Source organism: Hylobates moloch, unplaced genomic scaffold (assembly GCF_009828535.3).
Source record: "Hylobates moloch isolate HMO894 unplaced genomic scaffold, HMol_V3 SCAFFOLD_12, whole genome shotgun sequence".
NCBI lineage: Eukaryota > Metazoa > Chordata > Mammalia > Primates > Hylobatidae > Hylobates > Hylobates moloch.
In genome coordinates, this window is record NW_026652287.1 from 70,445,772 (window position 1) to 70,464,571 (window position 18,800).

The 18,800-nt window shown below is 40.3% G+C and overlaps 1 protein-coding gene across 1 annotated transcript in view; it reads left to right on the forward strand.

The window, feature by feature from the left end:
- Positions 1-17,893, forward strand: part of KCNMB4 (potassium calcium-activated channel subfamily M regulatory beta subunit 4) — a 68,842-nt gene extending 50,949 nt beyond the window's left edge. The window contains exon 3 of the mRNA XM_032170730.2: positions 13,697-17,893. Coding sequence (XP_032026621.1) covers positions 13,697-13,865 — 169 coding nt within the window. The 3' untranslated portion in view covers positions 13,866-17,893. The remainder of the gene's footprint in view (positions 1-13,696) is intronic.
- The last annotated feature ends 907 nt before the right edge of the window (positions 17,894-18,800 follow it).

Sequence of the window (18,800 nt, forward strand, 5' to 3'; positions counted from 1 at the left end):
ATGCTAGCCTATTTCTGTCTTCCTACATGCAATAGCAAAATATATATAAGCTGCTAATTATTTAATTAAAAAAACTGGTGTGTAATACACTTTAATGAAATAGGCTTTTAACAATTGGGAATCTTCTAGAATGATGATATTATAACAGAAGGTAGCGCTTTCTTCAGAAAGACATGCAGTTGACTTTCCCTCCACCCCGGATATATTTTTCAAATCCTTTCTCCAGAGCTGCCAAAATAATGGTACAATACTGATGCTGGAGCTATAGAAAAGAAAATAAATTGTGGTGATGGGAGATTTTTCTTCACTGAGGATCTAATTACAGGGAATTGGACTTACCCTAATCAGACTTTAACGACAATTTCCTAAGAGTAAATTAGGGAACAAATTACTGTGAGATGAGTTGCAGAATCTTTTTCAGAGGTTTAGAGAAAGACAGAATGTCTGTTCACCTGTTTGGGCTCATTTAGTATTGGCTTAACCAGGCGCTGGCAGCAGTTCCTAGCATGCTGGGTCTGAAATTGGGACATGTATAGGAGCAGCAGCATTGGAGGCTCCTCAAGGAGGACAAAGCACCTAAACAGGGATATGGGGCAGGTGAGTTGAAGGAACAGGGACTGCTTGTGACAGTTGTTATACACACATTGGGGTTGGCTGGGCTAGATAGAGATCGATTAAAAGACGAAGCAGGAAGAAGAGCAGTAATGACAAGATGAGCAGTAAATGTGATCATTCATTTTTGGTAATTATCTGAAAATAGTTGGCACAGTCTGTAAAAACACAAGCAAATACACATGCCTATTTATGCAAATACATCCATGACATTTGCAATTTCAAAAAAATATATGTGGCCTTTGGAAAAAACCTCCATGAAATCTAAGATCTTGTTCCCTGCCCGCTACCTTAATTTGCTTAACTGACACTCTGTGACACTGGATTTTCACTTTCTTCTTTGAAGTCTTTTCTTATTCCACTAACATTTACTGAGCTCTCACTTCGAGCTTAGCAGGGTGTGATGCTCTTCTAGGTGCAGGAATACTGGGAAAAAAAATCCAGGTTCTTGGGAGTTGAGCAAACTCACTGAGACCACTGACCATTCTTTATGGGGGCATTTGTGGTTGAGCCATGGGGAGACTTAGCTAGCCTGTGTTGCTATGTCCCACTTCAATGGTCCTATCTAAGAAGCCATCTTGATTTTATATCAAAATTCATGTGGAAAATGTGCCTTGACTTCCTTTTAAATGCCTTATTTTGTCTGTGCACATCATACCCAGGATTGTTGAGATGGTAAGAAGATACATTGACATTTGGGGGGATTCCTTACCTCATTTCCTTGAGAACCAAATTCTAAAGCTCTTGCCAGCCTTACAGACACCCAATGGAATCCCTGCTCATATGCATATTTTGGGTGCATCAGTATGTTTGTCATTTTCTCCCTGGAAACGGTTTCTCACACCCACGTTGCAAGTGTGTGATCTGTGATTATATCTCTTTTCTGTGTCCTCTTTGCCTGGAGCGAGGGCTGAGAACATGATTCAGCTTAGGGAAATGATACCAAATGTGGTTGTTAAAGTGATCTTTCAAAAAGCAGCATTTTTATATGTGTGCAGTCACTATACTTGGTGTAGCCTATGACTTCATTCGCCTGAAACAATGAAGCAGATTCTAGGATTTTAGAATTATGGTCTTGGACAAACCTAGAAGACACCTGCTTTTAGGCCCTTGGATATAATCTTATTTCATTTAAAAGATTTTGAAGATTTTGAGACAAAGGCGTGTGCTAACTTTGCTCTGTGATTAATCCTTCCAGTGTTTGTTGCCATCTTGATTTTATATCAAAAATCATGAGGAAAATGTTTCTTGACCTCCTTTTAAATGCCATATTTCATCTGTGCACATTGTACCCAGGATTGTTGAGATGGCAAGAAGATACATTGACATTTGGGGGGATTCCTTACCCACCTCATTTCCTTGAGAACCAAATTCTAAAGCTCTTACCAGCCTTATAGATACCCAATGGAATCCCTGCTCATATGCATACTTTGGGTGCATCAGTGATTTTTGCTCACTGTGACTAATCCTTCCAGTGTTTGTAGCCTTTCTTATGAGGAGAACTTCTATTTCAGCTTTGCTAATTTGGCTTCACAAAGTAAAATAAGGGGCCCCATTGTTTTGTCTTAATCAGTGAAGGGAATCTGGGATGTCCTGATATAATTAGTCCTTTGATTTTTAGTCCTATCCAGCCCGGGCTTGCTTGAGAAGTCCCTTGTATAGCCCTATATTATCAGACATGCTATATCACAGCAAGCACTTTTTGATGTTTAAGAATTAATTCCTCTAAGGAATTGTAAAAAAGAAAGATATTTTGAGCATTAACGTCCTAAATCAACATTTCCATTTTCTGAGGATGTTTCTTTAGGACTAGGCATCGCTGAGACAGAAAATGAGTTCTGAGAGACTTTCTTTGGAAATAAAATGGCTCACCCTTAAATTTCCCCGTTTCTGGATGAAATCTGATTTAATAATACAATATTGTTCTTCAAATATGAGAGAAATCATTGTAAGGAAGAATGTGGGTTTTAAAGACTAGAATGGGTTGGATAAATGTTTTTATAAAATAGAAGTGAAAGGATCAGAAATCAGCAGTATAAAAACAACGTGAAGAGCTGATTAAACCATGCACTTGTTACCTGTGAATTTCTCTTTGCAGAAATTCTACCTCAATTTTTAAATTCAGAATTTAAAAAAAAATTCAAAGGATAGTTAATGAACAAAACTTCAGGAAAGTCAAACATGGTGTGGCGTAGGATTGGGGCTAAAATGAATATGCAGTTTAGAATTGCTAGTGACATTGTATCATAAAAGAGCTGAGTAAAGAAGACTTAAGAATCTTTGGGTACATTTGATAAAGAATAAAGTTGAAAAGGAAATATCAAAGATGTATTACAAAGACAAAAAGGAAATTCTATAAAAAGTAAGGAGGCACTTCCTTAGGGAGGATGGATATTAAAATTGCAAAGTGTTATTAATGCTGTGGTTAGGAACAGCAGGTAGTGGTGGAAGTAGTGGAGATCTAGCTAGGCAAAGGCACGATGTAGGAAAAGGATGAAGGAAAGAAAAGTATTTCATAACGTGTGCTAATCTTTGGGCAGGTGTGTCTTGTATGTAAATGCCTGTCATAAAAGACAAACACTGAAAAAAGAATGAAAAAAGTACATCTTATAACTCAGATTGTAGATCTGAGTTATAAAATAGAATTAATAGAAAACAGTTTATTCCCTAGGTTATTTTTAAATACTTCTGTTGATGATTTAATTCTGAATGACTAACTGGGAAAGGGGATAGAAAACTTGTGCTAGTGAGGAACTGATTACAGTATAGGAGAGCGGTTTATGGTAGTGTGGCTGTCTGAATAGTGGCCCTCAAAGATGTCCACACCATAATCCCCATGGATTTATGTTATTTTACTTTGCTACCCCATGTTACCTTGTATGATAAAAGGGACTTAGCAGATGTGATTAAGGATTTTGAGATAGGGAAATTATACTGGATTGCCTGAGTGTGCCCCAAATGCAATCACAGGATACTTATAAGGGGGAGATGAGATCGGAGAGAGTAGTAAGGGATGTGATCAGGGAATCAAGAGATTAGAGTGATGCCAGGGAATGGGCCGTGAGCCAAAGAATGCAGGAAAGGATGCTGGGAAAGGCAAGGAAACAGATTCCCTCCTAGAACCTCCAGAAGGAACGCAGCCCTGCTGACACCTTCATTTTAGTCCAGTGAAACAGATTGCAAACCTCTGACCTCCAGAACTGTAAGAAACTAAATCTGTGTTGCTTTAAGCTACCAGAACAGCAATAGGAAATAGATACAGGCAGTAATTTGCAGATAGTTCTAAGTATAATTGACTTTTACAATGAATATCTATGAGCTTTTCTTCAACTTTGAGCTTTGAAAATACCACAAATTGCCAGGTGCGGTGGCTCGCACCTGTAATCCCAGCACTTTGGGAGACCGAGGCGGGCGGATCACGAGGTCAGGAGATCGAGACCGTCCTGGCTAACACAGTGAAACCCCGTCTCTACTGAAAATACAAAAAATTAGCCGGGCATGGTGGCGGGCACCTGTAGTCCCAGCTACTCAGGAGGCTGAGGCAGGAGAATGGCGTGAACCCAGGAGGAGAGCTTGTAGTGAGCCGAGATAGCGCTACTGCACTCCAGCCTGGGCGACATAGCAAGACTCCGTCTCAAAAAAAAAAAAAAAAAAAAATTTTAAAAGGTTCTGGTTCTGTATCATACTCTTTGGGTTGTCAAATTCATTTCTTCAAGATTGGAAAAGTTGGACTTGGACTAGATTTGAGGTCACCTATGCTGTGTAGGGTTTTGTAGAAAACTGCTTCCCAGCTGAGTATGGTGGCTCATACCTGTAATCCCAGCACTTTGGGAGCCCAAAGATGGAGGATCGCCTGAATCCAGGAGTTCAAGACTGGCCTGGCCAACATAATGAGATCCCATCTCTACAAAAAATTGTAAAAATTAGCTGAGCGTGATGGTGTGCACCTGTAGTCCCAGCTACTAGGAAGGCTGAGGTGAGAGGATTGCTTGAGCCCAGGAGGTTAAGCACTCCAGCCTGGGTGACAGAGTGAGACCTTGTCTCAAAAAAGAAAAAAACAAAACAAAACAAAAAACACTTTTCCCATACATACCCTCATTTGATCTTCTTAATGAGGGTTTTATTTCCCATTTTACAAATGAGGAAACTCCAAGGGTGTTTTTTGTTTTTTTGTTGTTGTTGTTGAGATGGAGTCTCGCTCTGTAGCCCAGGCTGGAGTGCAGTGCCGCCATTTTGGCTCACTGCAAGCTCTGCCTCCTGGGTTCACGCCATTCTCCTGCCTCAGCCTCCCGAGTAGCTGGGACTACAGGCGGCCGCCACCATGCCCGTCTAATTTTTTGTATTTTTAGTAGAGACGGGGTTTCACTATGTTAGCCAGCATGGTCTCGATCTCCTGACCTCGTGATCCGCCCGCCTCGGCCTCCCAAAGTGCTGGGATTACAGGCAAGAGCCACCGCGCCCCACCTTCTTTTTTTTTTTTTAAAGAAGTTATTTTTCTAGAACATTCATAGTTTGTTTTTATACAGTTAAGGTTCTGATCCATCTAGATTTTTTGGTATGTGTGGGGGGAATAAAATGGGGAGCCACTGTTTTTTTCTCCAAATGACGTGTATTGTCCCAACACAATTTATTGAATCAATAATTCATCTCTCCCATACGAATTTAAAATATTGAACTTTCACATGAAATTTGGAACTACAAAGTAGGTTAACAAGGTGAGAACTATTATAAGAATAATCTGTCTCAAACAGAAGAATGTAAATGTCTTCTTGTCTCCAGTTTATTTCTGCTTAAACCTTAAGTTTAAATGTTTGGACAGAAAAACACTTATAGTCCTCTATGAAATAAATAACTTGGTAACTCAGAGAAACCACAGACCAAATTACTCTGAAGAACAGCAATTCTTAAAGAAAACCTCACAGCAATTTCTGGAACAAGGTTGTCAGCTAGTTTTCGAAATCTTGCACTTCTGATGAAATCAATGAATTGAAAGTCCTCCTCTCTGGTGTGGAGATAACCTGTAACTAATCCAGGTTCCTGAGCAGCTCGAGGAGGTCGATGGAAGAGGAAAAGGATTTAATGTAAATTTAATGCAGTTTCTTAGATCTGATCTTAGAGAATATCTAACTAGGTTGAAAATTCTCTTTCCATTGTATTTTCAATGGAAGAGCAACAAAGGATTTCTAATTAATAAAGCCTTTTTATGCCAAGCTGACTTTAGAATAAAATTCATTCATTGATTTGCCTTTTTAAAAAAGAAAGTCATAAGCATCCTTCTGGTTTGCAGGTCTTGACGATTACCCCTCTTTATTTCTGAGAACTCAGGAAGCATCTCCGGCAGGGGTTATCTTTAATAGGCCCCCGATCTCAGGGTTTTAAGAATCACATTGGGAAAACCGACAGATGGATAAAAAATAATTACCACACAGTGTGAGTAAAACCTTTTAAAAAGTCTATTACTCTGGGAGCACAGAGCGGCGACGGTTTCCCCAGGCCTCTACTTTGGGAGACTTGGTTGAGACAATTACTTGACTGGGCTGCATCTGAAGGGACAGTCATCTTAATTAATAGGAAAACATTTGCCAAACCCAGCTACTGTAAGAATTTAATGCTGTTAAATGATAGTTTGTGGGATAAGTTTGGGGTGTAACTTCTATTTGTAGTCCTAATCATGGGTCTAGTGTTATTGAATTATTTTTTTCCTTGCTGTACCTGAGATGCATATATAACACTTTATTTCTCCAAAATAACGTACCTGCCAGTTTTCTGGATATCCTGCCAAAATGAATGCAAATTTTTCTCTCCAAAAACTGCAAGTTTGGGGCTTGATTTAATTTTCTCCATGAAGAATAGGCAAGCTTGATGAGCAGCAACTCTTGTACAATTAAACATTACTACTTAAAATTAACCTACTTTCAGAAAACAGCTAAGGAAAATGTAAGGCTGTTTATAACATTCATACATCTATAATCAGCCTTTCATTCATAGATAGGAAGCATCTGTGGAGCAAACCATAATCTTGATATAATACCTCCCTAGCCTTTTTTTTTTTTTTTTTTTTTTGTTGGAGAAGGTCTCAATCTGTCACCCAGGCTGGAGTGCCGTGGCACAATCTTGGCTCACTGCAGGCCCACTGCAGCCTCAACCTTCTAGGCTCAAGTGATACTTCCACCTCAGCCCCTAAATAGCCGAGACTACAGGCGTATGCCACCACGCCCATCCAATTTTTTTATATTTTGTAGAGACAGGGTCTCCCTATGTTACCCAGGCTGGTCTTGATCTGGGCTCAAGCAGTTCTCCCTCCTCGGCCTCCCAAAGTGCTGGGATTACAGGCATGAACCACTGTGCATGGCCACCTCCCAAGCTTTTAAAAGCCCTTATCACAATATCATTGCTGGACCCCAGTGGGCAAAAATTGGCTCGTGATGCTGTAGGGGACAAAAACAAACAAACAAACAAAATACTTCTCCTTTACCTTTCAGTTTTAGTGGCTGGGGCCTGTGAATTAAACTGACAAAAGGTAAATTAACCAGAGAAAAAGCATACACATTTTATCAATGTTAATATTTTTATGAGCATGGGGCTTCACTGTAGTACATAAGAAGTGTTTAGACTCAGGGCTTGTCTACCTAACTTAGCAGGGAAAAGGGAGAGGAAGAAAAGTTTCCTATGGGAAGGACAAATGGCTTTTTAGGAGGACAGGTTAGTGATAATGTTTTTCTTTATGAATATTAGTGGTCTTTCTGTCTTCCTCAGGGCCACAAAATTCCCCTGGAGAAGGGATTTACAGTAGCCTCAAATCTCAGAAGCTACTGCTTTTAGTCAGATAAGGGAAGATCCAAGAAAGCTTTGTTTAGCACTGGTTCAATCTAAAATGTCTTCAGCTTAAGATAATCTTGAAACCAACGCTGGAGTTCTGAGTGGATCCCCACAATAGAGCAGTTCAACATAAAGAATACTGCAAAGATGAGCCGAGATCGTGCCACTGCAGTCCAGCCTGGGCAACAGAGCGAGACTCCGTCTCAGAAAAAAAAAAAAAGAATATTGCAAAGGCTGGGTGTGGCAGGGCACCCCTGTAAACCCAGCACTTTGGGAGGCTGAGGCCAGGGGATCAGTTGAAATCAGGAGTTTGAGACCAGCCTGGCCAACATGACAAAACCTTGTCTCTACTAAACGTACAAAAATTAGCTGAATGTGGTGGCACACACCTGTAATCCCAGCTACTCAGGAGGCTGAGGCAGGAGAATCGCTTGAACCCAGGAGGCAGAGGTTGCAGTGAGCCGAGATCACACCACTGCACTCCAGCCTGGGCGACAAGAGCAAAACTCCGTCTCAAAAAAAAAAAAAGAATACTACAAAGGATCTCTGTGTTCTGGTCTCTGTATTCCCACTGTAATTTATAACATAATTTGATATAGCTTTTAGGTTGCCTTCCTGTGATTGCATAGGAAGACAAGCACACTCTGCTGTTCTCTTGGCAAGGTCTTACGATTGCATTAAACAACAGCTAGACACACTGGCTAATTCCCCTTAGTAAGGTCAGCTCAGTTATGCCAAAACCAAATCCAACACTTTTCTCAGTTAATTTTTAATATCTTTCAGTAGAAAACATCTTTTGAAATATTTTAAAAGTCATGAATCAATAGATCAAGTCAGATATTTTCATGGGTTGTGTTTTAATACAATCTCTTTCCAGAAATCCCATAGCATGGAGTTGCAAAAAAAAAAAAAAAAAAAAAAACGAAACATTGAGGCCGGGCGTGGTGGCTCACGCCTGTAATCCCAGCACTTCGAGAGGCCAAGGCTGGCAGATCACGAGGTCAGGAGATCAAGACCATCCTGGCTAACACAGTGAAACCCCGTCTCTACCAAAAATACAAAAAAAAATTCAGCAGGGCGTGGTGGCGGGTGCCTGTAGTCCCAGCTACTCGGGAGGCTGAGGCAGGAGAATGGCGTGAACCCATGAGATGGAGCTTGCAGTGAGCCGAGATCAGGCCACTGCACTCCAGCCTGGGTGACAGAGCGAGACTCCGTCTCAAAAAAAAAAAAAAAAAAAAAAACTGAATAATACTCGCATCAAGGCTTTCTAGATTACATATCGTGGTCAGTCACTTTTGCCTGAAAATCTATGACATAGTCACCTCTTTCACTTGTGGCATCTCATTTAAATATTTGTTTATACACTTGACATTCCTGTAGAAGACTTTCTGAGGCTCTCTGAAACCCAGCCTCAAGCAAAGTTATCTAGGAAAGATCACATGTCAGGTGTTCTTTGGTTTTCATTATAAAAAAATCATTGTGCCACCTCCATGTTGGGAATCTAACCTGATGGGACACCGTCACCCAGAAACATAGGACACTTCAGGCACCTCAGTGATTTGAGTCTTGAATGATTTGCTCTTCAGCCATTGTCAAAAACTAGGCTGAGACATTTGATATTTAAAAAGCGTTTTTAGCTGGGCGCAGTGGCTCACGCCCGTAATCCCAGTAGTTTGGGGGGGCCGAGGCAGGCGGATTGCTTAAGCTCAAGAGTTCAAGACCAGCTTGGGCAACATAGTAAAACCCCATCTCTACACAAAAATATGTGGAGATCATGAAAATGACCTGAACAGGCCAGGCAGGGTGGCTCACGTCTGTAATCCCAGCACTTTGGGAGGCTGAGGCGGGTGGATCACAAGGTCAGGAGTTCAAGACCAGCCTGGCCAATATGGTGAAACCCCATCTCTACTAAAAATACAAAAATTAGCAGGGTGTGGTGGCAGGCGCCTGTAGTCCCAGCTACCCAGGAGGCTGAGGCTGGAGAATCGCTTGAACCCAGGAGGCAGAGGTTGCAGTGAGCCAAGATCGCGCCACTGCACTCCAGCCTGGGTGACAGAGCGAGACTCTGTCTCAAAAAAAAAAAGAGAGAAAAAAAGAAAATGACCTGAACATAAGTATCAATTAGGCAGCTTGGGAAATAGCTAGCTAAGTAGCATTGCGTTTCATATTTCATTTTTTTAACTATTAGAACTTTACACAATGCTTCTTAAACCGAAGTGCACATAAGAATCATCCCAGAGCTTCTCCAAAATGCAGATTTCTGGATCCCACAAACTCAGATGCTAATTATAGTAAATCAAGGGTTGAAAACCGGGGAACTGTACTTCAACAAGCACCGTTAAGTGATTCAAATTTGAGAAAAGCTGACTTAAGGGTAAATAAATAGTACAATTTAAAAAATCTTACAGACAGGGTTTCAAATCATTATTTTAAATTGTGTAATCCTGGGGAAACTAATCTTTCGTTACCTCAGCTTCTTCCATTATAAAGTGAAAATTAAAAATTACTTGAGCAAAGGGTCATTTTAAGGATCAAATGAGTCTGAATGTCCTGCCACAGCACCAGGAGGATAGAAAGCACATAATAAATGCTGACTGTCATTATTATCACCACATATTTTCAAACCTTGACTCAGGGTAGTGCCAATGCTTAGGGAAGTTTTTCTATGGGTACCCACAGTATTTACTTTTCTTTTGTAGCCCTGACCCAGGGCTTAAAAGTGCTTTTCATTTGTGTTCCTGCAAACTCCAAGAGAAATCTCTTGCTTTTTTGAAGTCCCTGGATACAGAGTAATTACCGCTTTTTTTGCTTATTGTCTATATATTCTTGTCACCATCCTGGTTTTATTATGTCAGATCTCATCAATGCCATTTATCCAGTTTGCCACATGTGGCAAACAGTGATTATTTACAAAGAAATTATAGTTCATTCCCTACCATATAATTATGGCAAATTGAATTCTAAGCCCAAACCCCTTTGCAAATAGTTTTTGGCTAAACAATCTGAAAACTACCCACCTGATAAAATTGGAGGAAACTGAGACAGGGGAATGCCTTCAATTAAGGCACTACAAGCCCAGGTTGAATGAGCTAGACTTTAATTAGGACACAAGAAGCAATTTAGAGATAATCTCACTAAATCAAAAAACTGAATGATGAGCGTGAGCGTTACTGTGCAGAGAAATGTTTTTCCTGTTGAAGGAGATTATGGAGCACCTTAGAGCCGTAGGAAGTGGAAACGGACAAGAATTATTTTTAAAGAAATGTGTACATTTATATATAACATTTCCACCTCAAAGAACGGTTTTGAAGTGATTACAAATTCAGTATGGCTAACTCAGGGACTGATGTTGTTTTGTCATTTAAGATATCAAAATAAAGTTTTACTTGAAGCGCTCTGGTAGGAGGTGGAATGCCAAGAAGTTTCTGAATAAAACAAATATCTGGGTCCAGCATTTTCCAGTTATTATTTTTCTCTCCTCCTCTTCTTTTTACTCACATTCTTTTTTGGTACATGTTCTTCAAACTGTGTTTCAGAAAATATGTATGATTCCCACCACTGTCATCTGGGCTATTTTTCTGGCTCAATTGCACAATATTGTGAAAGCATCCAACATCAGTTAAGAGTGACTGGAGTATGAATACAAATGAGGATCCACGCTGAAGCATTTTACTAGAAAATTAGTTGCAAAAACATATTACTTATGGAAATTACATGCACATTTATTAAAATAATGTTAAAAAATCCAAGTCCCTCACCCTGAGTCCTTTTTCTTTTTTTTTTTAACATCATAACCATTTTTTTTTTCTTTTGGAGGCAGGGTCTCACTCTGTCACCCAAGCCGGAGTGCAGTGGCTTGATCGTGGCTCACTGCAGCCTCGACCTCCTGGGCTCAAGAGATCCTCCCACCTCAGCCTCCCAAATAACTAGGTCTACAGGCATGTAGTTTTTTGTAGAGACAGGGTTTCACTATGTTGCCCAGGCTGGTCTTGAACTTCTCATCTCAAGCATCCTGCCCGCCTCTGTCTCCCAAAGTGCTGGGATTACAGGCATGAGCCACTGTGCCCTGCCATCTTAACCATTTTAAAATGTACACTTCAGTGATACTAAGTAAAATTCACATTGTTGTGCACCCCTAGCCATTTTAATGAAAAATTTAAGACTCATTTTTGTACCAGTAGATTATGGAGGAGCATAATAGTCCTTCACAGAAAGAAGAAAAGAGCAACCTGAGAGACAGCATTTACCTTCCCTCACACTTAGGGAGAGGTTTCTGACAGCTATGAGCACTGTACCTGGGAAAAGAATCATGGCAGTGCTGGGATGGAGATTTCAGACTCTTAAATATGATTCTGGCTATCCTGTGTCCTGACTCTTTTTAGACCTCAGCCTTGACGTTTTTAGACTCTAAGCATGAAGTTTCTTGAAAATTTGCATGGATAATAAGGCTGCAACAAAGGCAGGCTCCTCTTTCTCAGTAGCAACATCTATTTGTAGAATAGCAGCAATGACAATGTCATAGCCCTAATGGGCCTTACAGAAGAAAAGAATAGATACATAAATATATACACATATACTAATGGTAGCACAAGTCTTGGAGATAATTTAATGCTATAGGAATTCAAAAAAAAGGCACAATTTCTGAAAGCTGGGATGATTGTTGCCTAATTGTTAAAATGACTGCGTTTACTTAATATAAATTTTATTTGAAATACTATGAAATAAAACATCAATAGAAATCTTGTATTATGTGCAAAATTTGAAATTACACTGTGCACCAAAGGAAAAAATGCAAGGATTTTGTAATTTCAAAGCCAGTCTGTAAAACTATTTATGTTAATGGCACATGATAGCTCCACTATGAGTAAAAAGAAATACCCAACACCCTTTGTCAATCTTCAGGGAAAATGGGTTCTGAATTATGAGAGCTGTGACTAATGAGTGATTTTCAGAAATGCATTTCTGTGTTAGATGCACTGCCCTTGTGCTCTGAAGGCTTTGATGTTCTTAAGGGCAGTTGGACTCATTATTTTGCATTATTTTCATTTTTTTTCTGGAGGAAACATAGCTACTCTAGTGTAACAGGGCAAACCTTGTGGATGAAACGGAAATATCTTACAAAATGTAAACCTCTTATATTAAAAAGTTGAAATTCCAGCTGGGTGCAGTGACTCAACGCCTGTAATCCTAGCACTTTCGGAGGCCGAGGAGGGTGGATCACGAGGTCAGGAGATCGAGACCATCCTGGCTAACACGGTGAAACCCCGTCTCTACTAAAAATACAAAAAAATTAGCTGGATGTGGTGGCGGGCGCCTGTAGTCTCAGCTACTCAGGAGGCTGAGGCAGGAGAATGGCGTGAACCCAGGAGGCGGAGCTTGCAGTGAGCCGAGATCGCACCACTGCACTCCAGCCTGGGTGAAAGAGACTCTATCTCAAAAAAAAAAAAAAAAAGTTAAATTTCCAGGATCTCTTCCTAATGGCCAAAGATTAAAGATTAGAGATCATGGCTTGTGAAGCACATCTCATCTTCACTTTCTATGAATGGGACCAATGCAGGAATTGAAAAATAGAGCCTCACATTGACAAGATAGAAATCTATTGCTAGGACTTTGCAAGATTTATCAAGAAAGTGGTCAGTGTTTTAAAATGATGGCTAATTTCACCCAGAAGCATGGAAAAAGGCACTCATTCAGCCATTGTCTGCTTATTAATAAAAACCTTTAGCTTACATAGTGAAGCCGAGTTGCCCTGAGAATTACACCAGCTGTCTTTCTGACTAAATTCAAGCAGTCGCTTTAACTGACCTTTTTTTTTTTTTCTGAATTAAGATCATTTGGGCCACACCTATGAGGTGAGGTCTAGTTCAGATTTGTTGGAGAATGCTCACCCATCAGTAATTTTTTGACTGATTCAAGCCCCTTGATCGATGGACATTAGAGGATGAATGAGAAAGTGGAATACATTAAGTAACTTGGAATGAAGAAAAATCATAGCATAAGAGATACACTTTTGACATTTTGTAACATGTAAATTATATTATAATTAATACGTAAATTTGCACCAATTACTTGACTCAAGAGCTCAAAACTCTGTAATGGGTTTGAAGCACAAAAATACAGTGTTTATAGTCAGAGTGCAGCCTTTACTTTCAATAATGGTTATTCCCTATGGACTGGAAAGCAAGTTTGGCTTTAGGTTGTAAAGAGTTTTTCAGTGCCAAGGCATTTGACTGCCCTTTCTTTCTTATTCTCCATTGTCTTGCAGACCAGACGATGTGCTTCTGCATCGCACTCATGACGAGATTGTCCTCCTGCATTGCTTCCTCTGGCCCCTGGTGACATTTGTGGTGGGCGTTCTCATTGTGGTCCTGACCATCTGTGCCAAGAGCTTGGCGGTCAAGGCGGAAGCCATGAAGAAGCGCAAGTTCTCTTAAAGGGGGAGGAGGCTTGTGGAAAGCAAAGCACAGAAGCTGTACTCATCGGCACGCGTCCACCTGCGGAACCCGTGTTTCCTGGCGCAGGAGATGGACAGTGCCACGACAGGGCTCTGAGAGGCTCATCCCTCAGTGGCAACAGAAACAGGCACAACTGGAAGACTTGGAACCTCAAAGCTTGTATTCCATCTGCTGTAGCAATGGCTAAAGGGTCAAGCTCTTAGCTCTATGGAGTAACTGTTTCAGAAAACCCTGTAAGAAGTTCATTTTCTTTCAAAAGTAACAGTATATTATTTGTACAGTGTAGTATACAAACCATTATGATTTATGCTACTTAAAAATATTAAAATAGAGTGGTCTGTGTTATTTTCTATTTCCTTTTTTATGCTTAGAACACCAGGGTTTAAAAAAAAAAAGGTGAGGACATCTGGGTCTCATTTGCTTCTGCTAGGTTAAACTTTTACTTGACAACAAGGATTCTTGCTGAAGTCTGAACCTTACCATGTAACCCTCAGTTTCCACTATTAAAGAGTATCTTTTGATGTCTGCTTGGAAAATGAATAGTATACTGGTAACTCAGTCTCCAGTTACCTCTGTGTCTCTTAAGCAAGAGATTCTAAAAGATTGGGAAAATGTATCCTCCAACACCTGCGTTTGCCTAACCATTATTTTTCACCAGATTACTTCTTAAGAGAGGGAGGTGATTCTGAAGAAGGCTTCTATCTCAAAAAGCACTGGGCTTCTTTATTCATCTGTTCTTGTTGTTTTTGATGGATTTCAAAAAATTTGTGTGCAATACAATATACATGATGTGAAGGACACTCTTCAGCTTAGTGAAACGCTGTTTTCATTTTTTTTTTTTTGTAGGTCAGAAAAAAACACCAAAATCAGTTCAAGCATTTTGATTTATTTTTTCTTTGTCCTTGCCTTGATGTTATGAGTATTAAAACCAGGAGGATTGCTGCCATTGTTCAGTTTGCTTGGACAAACCTGGAGATGCAACCCAGCTCACATCATTGCTACTGATGAGCTTTCTGTGCCTTTATCTAAAGTTGATTGAGAAGACCATATTGCTTTGTATCTGTTTATAAACTCAAATTCCAAGTATCAAATCGCAGGTCTCAGTGAACATCAAACCTATTTACTACATAGAATCAAACCTTTGTTTAGGTGAGATGTACATCGTTAGTGGAGGAACAACTGACAACATAATTTCATTTGTTTTCTTCTGAAACGCTTCAGACATGCCTCTATTAGAATAAAGATAAACTGGAATTTAAAGACAAGTTCCCCTCAGTTATTTCCATGGGGCTGTAATATATATATATATGGAATGATGGTTTCCTGACCTTTAGTCCACATACCAATGTTTTCTTTTTTTCTTTTCTTTAATAACTGAAAATTGTAGTCTGTGGGATGGTTTTCTTTTCATACCGGCTTGAGGGGTGGCGCGATCTCAGCTCACTGCAGTCTCCACCTCCTGGGTTCCAGTCATTCCCCTGCCTCAGCCTCCCGAGTAGCTGGGACTACAGGCACGCACCACCACACCTGGCTAATTTTTTTGTATTTTTAGTAGAGACGGGGTTTCACCATGTTAGCCAGGATGGTCTCAATCTCCTGATCTTGTGATCTGCCCACCTCGCCTCCCAAAGTGCTGGGATTACCCGCCAATGTTTTCTTAATCTTAGAATGTGAATAACTGAAAATTGTAGTCTGTGGAAAGGTGTTGAATTGAGTATAATCTTCTTCTGTTTATTTTTGTGTTTTGTTTTTTAACAGATGGGGGTCTTGCTGTATTGCCCAGGATGGAGTGCAGTAGCTATTCACAGGTGTGATCATAGTGCACTGCAGCCTCAAGCTCCTGGGCTCAAGCAATCCCCCTCCCTGAGCCTCCCAAGTATCTGGGGTTACTGGTGTGCACCACCGTGCTTGGCTCCACTAATTTTTTTTCTAATTCAAAAGTTACAGTTTCACTGTGAAAAAGGCCTTGAACACACTATTTATGGCATCTTTTGAGGCAGCTCCAGTGCCTTGACTTCAATCCCAGTTTCTGGTTGCAGCATCCTTGTTGTCTTAGCAACACAGTGAACTATTCTGAAGCATAGAGAAACACGAAACTGGGAGTCCGAGAAATCATCATCTCTGCATCACATTATGGGAGACGAAGTCTGCTTTATCCATTTTATCTTTATTCAGTTGTCTATTATTAATTGATTACAGAGTAGTAGATTAGAATAGTGCATGGATGTACATTTGTGTTGAAAAAAGGGGAAGTTGATATATATCAATCTTAGTTTTCATTTATCAGTTTGATACTTATGCATTTACATTAAACGCTTCCATTTATCCCAAAAAAAATATGCAACTGTATTCTATAGGTTGATTTTTGGAAAAGGGGAGAAGCACACTGAATTCATAAGGTCACATGTAGTCTTAAGGTCTTACTTGCTTACAACCAATTAAATTTGAAGCACCTTACTTATACTTGTTAAAGGTAAAACCCAAAAGAACAAGCAGAGGACATTTTAAGGTCTTAAAAGTTAAATAAGCTTACCTTCTTAATGTTTTCATCCTCTTTTTGTGTAAATCAGAAAATGATCTAAACTGCTGTAACAAAGAGACCCCAAAATATGATGGCTCATGTAAGATAATTTATTTTTTTCTCACATAGCAATCCAGAAGTAGCTTCGTTTCACAAGGTATTCAAGGGATATAGGATTCATCTACCTTGTTAATTCTCTTAATACCCAAGGGTATTGTTCTTTCCATGGTCAAAGCTGGCTCAAGACTTCCCAGCCTGTGAAAAAAGAGGAAGTTGGAGCAAGCCATTTCCTTTTTAGGAAATTACAGCCATCACTTCTGCCCACAGTCCATTCATGAATACTTACTACATAGCTATACCTAGCTTCAGGAAAGGCTGGGATGTGTCTCTAACTAGATGGACATGTGCCCTACTAAAACTCCAGGGAAAGGGTTCTATTACTAAAGCTAAAAAGAGGGGAATGAATACTAGAGTTAAAGACAAAAATGATAGCAGCCAATGGCCCATGCCATGATAATCTGCTGAGTAGGCATGATGGAGATCCCTTGCCCAGCAGAAAGTGTGTTCCTTGGTGAAACCATGAATCTGCTATCTGGGAGAAACTCCCTTGTCCATTGTCTTTGTGGCCCCTAGTTTGACCTCTAGTAAAGTCTTCCTTGTCAGCTTCTGTGGCCCCATCTGAAACTTTTGAGGGACATCACAGCTTTTGCAGCCCCTGCTTGCTGGTGCAGACTTTTAGACCTAGATTGCCTTAGAGACTGAAAGAGATACGCTTTTATAGGCCAGGGTTTTAGTTCATTTGACTGTAATAAAGACTTCAATGCCGTTTTTAATGTTTGACTGCTGACATCTTTCAAGACTCACCTTTCCCTTTCCCCTTATGCTGCACATCTGGGCAAGCTGATGGAAGCATGGGTGCCTCCTCCTTTGGCCCCAGCAGGAAGTTCAAATCACACAAGCCCTGGCATGCATGCAGGAAGCTTCACCCCAGCCTCACACTCTAAGACGGATAAAAGCCAAACCAATTAAGCCGTTTCTCGACCCTCCCGGGAGCCTGCCCTATCTCCCTGGAAAGTCTCAGTATGTGAGTAATAAATCTTTTTATACCCATTTCTTGTGTGTGTGGCATTATCAGTCTCAGCATCTGAACTGAATTCATGGTAATTTTCTATGAATTTTGGGAGGAGGAAGTTCATCTGACATCTTAAGGGTCATCATAGCATTGGTGACATCATTTTATCAAAAACACTAGAAGTTTCTGGTTCATTTGCTTTCAGTCAGTTCATGTGAAAGTAGCCACAGCCAAAGAGCTGCTCTAGTTATAGTTCTTTAAGCCAGCAATGTGTTATTTATTAATCACTGTGCTTGGCCCACACCTCTGTCCCTCAAATTAATGGCAGCCACCTTGAAGTCTTCTCCAACAATGAGTTTAAGTGGTGATGCAACATTCTTCATCTGGTCTTTTCTGCCGAAATGACTCCCATTGTCTGACCAGGAACACAATGGAGACCTTTTTTTTTTTTTTTTTTTTTTTTTTTTTTTTTTTTTTTTTTTTTTTTTGAGACGGAGTCTTGCTCTGTCACTCAGGCTGGAATGCAGTGGCGTAATCTCGGCTCACTGCAACCCCTGCCTCCCAGTTCAAGCAATTTTCTTGCCTCAGCCTCCTGAGTAACTGATATTACAGGCTTCTGCTGGCTAATTTTTGTATTTTTTAGTAAAGACAGGGTTTCACCATGTTGACCAGGTTGATCTTGAACTCCTGACCTTTGGTGATCCCCCCGTCTTGGCATCCCAAAGTGCTGAGATCACAGGCGTGAGCCTCTGCTCCCAGCCACAGTGGTGACTATTGAACAAAACTGAATAATAGTCACATCTCCTGCTCCCTTGAATGCAGAAGCAATTGTACTTCAGGGCATGGTGTTATCTACTTGCAAACTTTTTATTTTTTGATCTACAGCAACTACTTTTGATAGTGCCTCACTAAAAACATCAGCAAGGAGCCACCAATATACATTGACCACTCTGGTTCTAACTGCTTTCCCCATAGCTAGTCTGCCTTTCAAATTGTTGCTGGTGTCAGTTTTACCTAGTGATTGGTCGAAACATAACAAGGGTCTCCAGTTTTTCATCCTGCAATATCTGCTTCCACACTGCTGGTTGCCTGGCAACACAATACCAGAGCCATATATTTTAGATTTTTGTTATGATGGCAATTTTCCATTCCTACGTTTCAGTCAGCTAGAACTGCATAACAAATAGCAAAGACTGGGTGGCTTAAACAACGAAAATTTGTTTTTTAACAGTTCTGAGGGCCAAAAATTCAAGGTCAAAGTGTTGGCAAGTTTGGTTTCTCCTGAGGCCTCTCTCCTTGGCTTGCAGATGGCTCCCTTCTT